This window comes from Stegastes partitus, unplaced genomic scaffold, assembly GCF_000690725.1.
Source record: "Stegastes partitus isolate 25-593 unplaced genomic scaffold, Stegastes_partitus-1.0.2 Scaffold1964, whole genome shotgun sequence".
In the NCBI taxonomy this organism is placed as follows: domain Eukaryota; kingdom Metazoa; phylum Chordata; class Actinopteri; family Pomacentridae; genus Stegastes; species Stegastes partitus.
This window is the reverse complement of record NW_007579695.1, coordinates 35,224-39,886: the sequence shown is the minus strand read 5'-3', so window position 1 is coordinate 39,886 and position 4,663 is coordinate 35,224. Positions and strand designations below refer to the sequence as shown.

The 4,663-nt window shown below is 41.5% G+C and overlaps 1 protein-coding gene across 1 annotated transcript in view; it reads left to right on the top strand.

Moving 5' to 3' along the window:
- LOC103373371 (protein tweety homolog 3-like) overlaps positions 1 to 3,908 on the top strand; it is a 26,234-nt gene extending 22,326 nt beyond the window's left edge. Inside the window, exon 15 of the mRNA XM_008303245.1 lies at positions 763 to 3,908. Within this exon, the coding sequence (XP_008301467.1) occupies positions 763 to 897 (135 nt within the window). The 3' untranslated portion in view covers positions 898 to 3,908. The remainder of the gene's footprint in view (positions 1 to 762) is intronic.
- The last annotated feature ends 755 nt before the right edge of the window (positions 3,909 to 4,663 follow it).

Sequence of the window (4,663 nt, the reverse complement as noted above, 5' to 3'; positions counted from 1 at the left end):
CCCCCGTTCCCACAGTGTGTCTATGTGTGCATTTTCTGGTCGAGGTGTATGTGTCCTCTGTTTCTGTGCCCCCTCACCCTTCACCATTGAACAGCCACAGGAGCACTTTTTCTCCCCCCACCTCCACTGTTGAACCGTAGCAGCCAACAAAATGGCCACGATTCATCATTCCTTAGACAGGGCTGTTGACTGGGCCGCCGTCCTGCGCGAGAGCTGCTCTTCTGTCTCCTGCAGTGATGTGGAAACCAGAGACGTCCGGCTGTAACTAGCTAGGTGCTCACAAGAGACCACTAACTCATACCAGGCTAACCTACCTACTACATCAGAAGTAGAGCACTAACTATGAATGAACCACATCTAATTTACAATAACACCATCAAGACCTAATCAGCTGTTACATAATGAATGACTGTTGTAATCAAACCCCGGCTGTCCAAATGACTGGTCACAGTATTTCTGCTGTTCCTGTGTGTTTGTGTTTGCCTCTCATGTCAATATCTATCTATCTATCTATCTATCTATCTATCTATCTATCTATCTATCTATCTATCTATCTATCTTGATCTAATATTTGTTATTTAATTGTGAGACCATTTCTCTTTTTCGTCAGTGTGAATAAGGATTAATCATAGTCCATCCATGCTCTCCGTGTCTTCTTTTTGTCCCTTTTTCCTGTTTCTCTCTCTTTTTCCCTGCTTTTCATCGTTTCCCACTCTTGTCTCTTGTGCTTCCTCTCCTCCTCTGTGTCCTCTGTCTCTTTAGTACACCTCCAGTATGAGAGCGAAGTACCTGGCAACCAACCGACCAGACCAGAATCGACGCTCCGTTCCCAACGACCAACTGGATCCCGCTAGCCGGCCTCACCCTGCCGCCCGACCACAGTCCTCAGTCCACTAGAGACCAGTTCAACCCCCCCAGTTACTGCCTGAATCCAGTTCTCACAGCCAACAGCAAAGACCCGACGCGGCGCTCACACCGGAGCTCAACCAGAGCCCAGCGCCTTGAAGCACCAACAGGACCCCGGTTCGTCAAGGTCCACAGAATATCACCAACACCTGACCGGTTCACCAGAAACAACACAGCAAAGCCTGAACTCATCAACCAGGCTCCACAGCACAGGACAGCACTTTGAAGGTCAACTTCTACATCTCACCCACAGTTACCCAAAGTAATCCATCAAAGCCAGTCACAGAAGATTTCTACTTCTCCTCTTCATGGACCCCAGCTGCTTGTTCCACCAGCGCTGTGGTGGATCAGCCCTCGGACCCACAACGCACAGCAACAAAAGCACCTCGCCACAGTTTCTTCTGCTTTTCAACCGTCTCTTTCTCCGCTGGAATCTGTGCACTTGCCTTCCAGCGGAGGCATCTTCGCCGCTCTCACCGTTCAACCCCCGACGCTTTTACGTTCAGAGCGCACACTCACACACAGACAAGCGCACACACAAAGCACACACACGCTGTACAGAGCTGTAAATAGTGATCATGTGCTTTATTCTGATTTCATAAAAAGTAGACTGTTGAATCCTTTCTGGTTATGTGGTGTGCTGCGTGTTTATCATGAAAATTCTTGCTGTTTCTTCTCACACAAACACACACACACACACACACACACACTCAAATAGGCGGATACTCTAACCGAACACTCATCTGTATAAAATAATAAGCCAGTGAAACAGAAAGCCATGTTTAGATAGAAACTGAACTGTGTCAACACATCCACATTCTCTCTCTTTAGCTTAACATTGTCGTCTAAGACTTGAATCGTGAGCTCTAAAAACTGTGTGTCCGTGTCTCTCTCCATACTTGTTAAGGTGCACATACAGTACACGCATTGATCGATGCGTTTTTGAACATGAGCCAGGAATTCTGTAGTGAAATAACCGCTTTCGGATTTTGAGAGATGGAGTCAAGAGACAGCGGACATAAGAAGGCTCAACCTGTGCCAAAAAACTGAATAATAAAATGAGGGATGCCTGATTCTGTCCTACTGCCTCCGGTTGTGTCACAAAAGGGAAGAAAAAAAAAAAAAAACAACCCTCACATGGAAGGCTTTCCGGTAAAAAGGGAACAGAAAAGACGCTTGAAAAGGGAAGCAGTGGACTGATAATCGTGACTACACATTTGTAAGGTGCTATGTGAAGCAGTCAAGGACCCAGAAGATGATCAGGACTGAGGAGGGACAGTTTTTTTGTTTTTGTTTTTTTTTACTTTCATGTTGTTGGTTTTTTTTCCATTCAGGGATGTGATCAGGAATATAAAAAGCAGTTTAAAAAAAAAAAAGAAGCATCATTGCAGAATGGAAATTGTGTCCCGGAACCTGAAAAAAGAAATCATGTCCCTGATTAATATTGTTACATAGAAGTGTTCAAAAATGCAGGACAGTGGGTGTTTTTGTTTTTGTTTTTTATCATAAGCTAACATTCAGGATGTGATACTGTGACCAACTGTAGTATTCTGTTCTGTTCTTCTTTACTGTTATTTCTCTCTTCCTGTGTTTTTTTTTTTTTTTTTTGATCAGCCTTTAGCCATCCATAGTCTTTTTTTTCTTTCTTTCTTTTTCCTTTTTTTTTAAACCCACAAGCACAAATTCTCTTCAAGGTGACTTTGTGAGCTGGAGAAGTAAACCTCACTGCCTGGGACACTGCCAGTGGCTTTTTCCTCCCGCTCCGAAACTCTGTGTACAGTGTATAAAAACAGTCGTCGTGAACCCGTGTGTGTGTGACAGCGTGATTGGCTGTCGCTCTATCTCAGTGTTACTCTGTGTGAGTACGGTGATCAAGTGTGTCCGACCGGCCGCAAGCGAAAGGCCGATCTAGCCTGAGTCATTTCTACATTGACGCTGCGCACACACACACACCTATACGCAAGCACACATACATGCTTTACAGACACACACACACACACACTTATTACACACTGCAGTATCATGTAAAATCCATCTTTTCCCAACTTTTGTCCTGTTTACATTCACATCTAGAGTAACTGCACGCCCTCCCACACTGATAACCATTTGCATTATGGGTGATGTAGTAGGTAGTAACTGCATTTCAGAGACCCCCCCACCCCACCCACTCCCCCCCAAATCTGGTAGGCAACTGAGCGAGCAGAGCCCTAACATTCAGCCACCATTCCTGTACAGCATTTTAATATCGTATTATTAATCAATGACCACTTCTCGTATTAGCGAGACAATCTTACATGTGTGATTTTACTAGAAAGGAAATGTCCATGTTATGGTAACAATGCTACCTATGGTCTAGTACTTTACAGTGTTTTGTTTTTTGCACCATTGATGCAAACAATGTTAAGATCTGTGGGACTAGTCACTGTTAAATGGCCTTTCATAATGTTTTTAAACTCTTACAACACTCTTCATATCACAACATGTTTTTGTTTTTTTTGTTTGTTTTTTTTTTCTCTGTCTTGTAAAAAAATCAGACTTTAAAGATAAAAATAATAGCTAGCTGTTTTGTAGGAGAATAAAGGCAAGAGCAGCGTTTTTCCTCTCTTATTAATGGTGAATGACTCTCTGTCTTGCAATGTTTTAATAAAACTATTCCAGTGTAGTCTGCACTCCTGGCTTCAAGTTGCATTTGAAGTCCTGCACAATACTTTCTGAGATTTGACCAATCTGGTAAAGTGCGTCTTAACGGGGGGTTAAAGGAAAAAAAAAAGAGCCGAGCTCATGTTTAAGAGTCGATCATATGTGCGTGTGTGTGGTATTTACAGGATTTCAGATACACTTCTATCCAGACGTGACAGACCAACAATGTTTTCTATGGCTGTTTTTATTTTCTGATGGTTTAACTAAGATATTAATGATATACATGTCGAAACTGTGGTAATGATATCATTCAGCCTGGAATAAATGTTTTAAAAAAAAGAAATTAAAGCAACTTTAACGTACTGATCGTGACTGCTGCTTCTTTTTATCACTGTGACTGTTTCTTTTTCTAGATTCGAAGAGTTCATTTGCAAAAACACACAACTCCATCTTCACAATCCTTCAGAAAACCCACTTTTCCATCGTCTACCTGAGACAACATCAATCAAATCTAAGTCATCTCTTTTTTTGTCATTTCTACTGAGTCAAATCCACTCAACTTCAGTTTGATTGATATCTCAAGCAAACAAAAATAAGTTTTCTGAAAATCTACAAAAATGGAGTTATCTGTTTTTGCAGTTTATTTACCTTAATGTAACTGTTTGTGTTTTAACAGGGTTTAGGGCACTCAAACTATCAAAGAAACACACAACAACTAACACAGTGACCTATGTGTTCGCTGATTAAAATACTCTTGAGATTTCTTTTATGTGACTAAAATATTGAGTGTATAAATTTCGTAGCCATTTAACTTTGTCACAAACCACTTCAGCACCACATACACTCAGCTTTTGACTATTGATGTGACTTATTTTTATGTTTCATTTGTGCAGAATGAAAGCGATTGCTGGTTAAAGGTGACAAAGTGAGATAAATGCCTCCATTAATGTTGACTCATTCCAGTTTTCAGCATATTTCACAAGGATGAGTGCATGTAAAGGTTCAATGTACAAGATGTTGAAGATAAATATGACATCAATATACCAACAAACAGCCATCTGCTACATAAAGACATTGTGGACGAACAGCATTGTTACCTCTGTGTAAGTTTTAACCT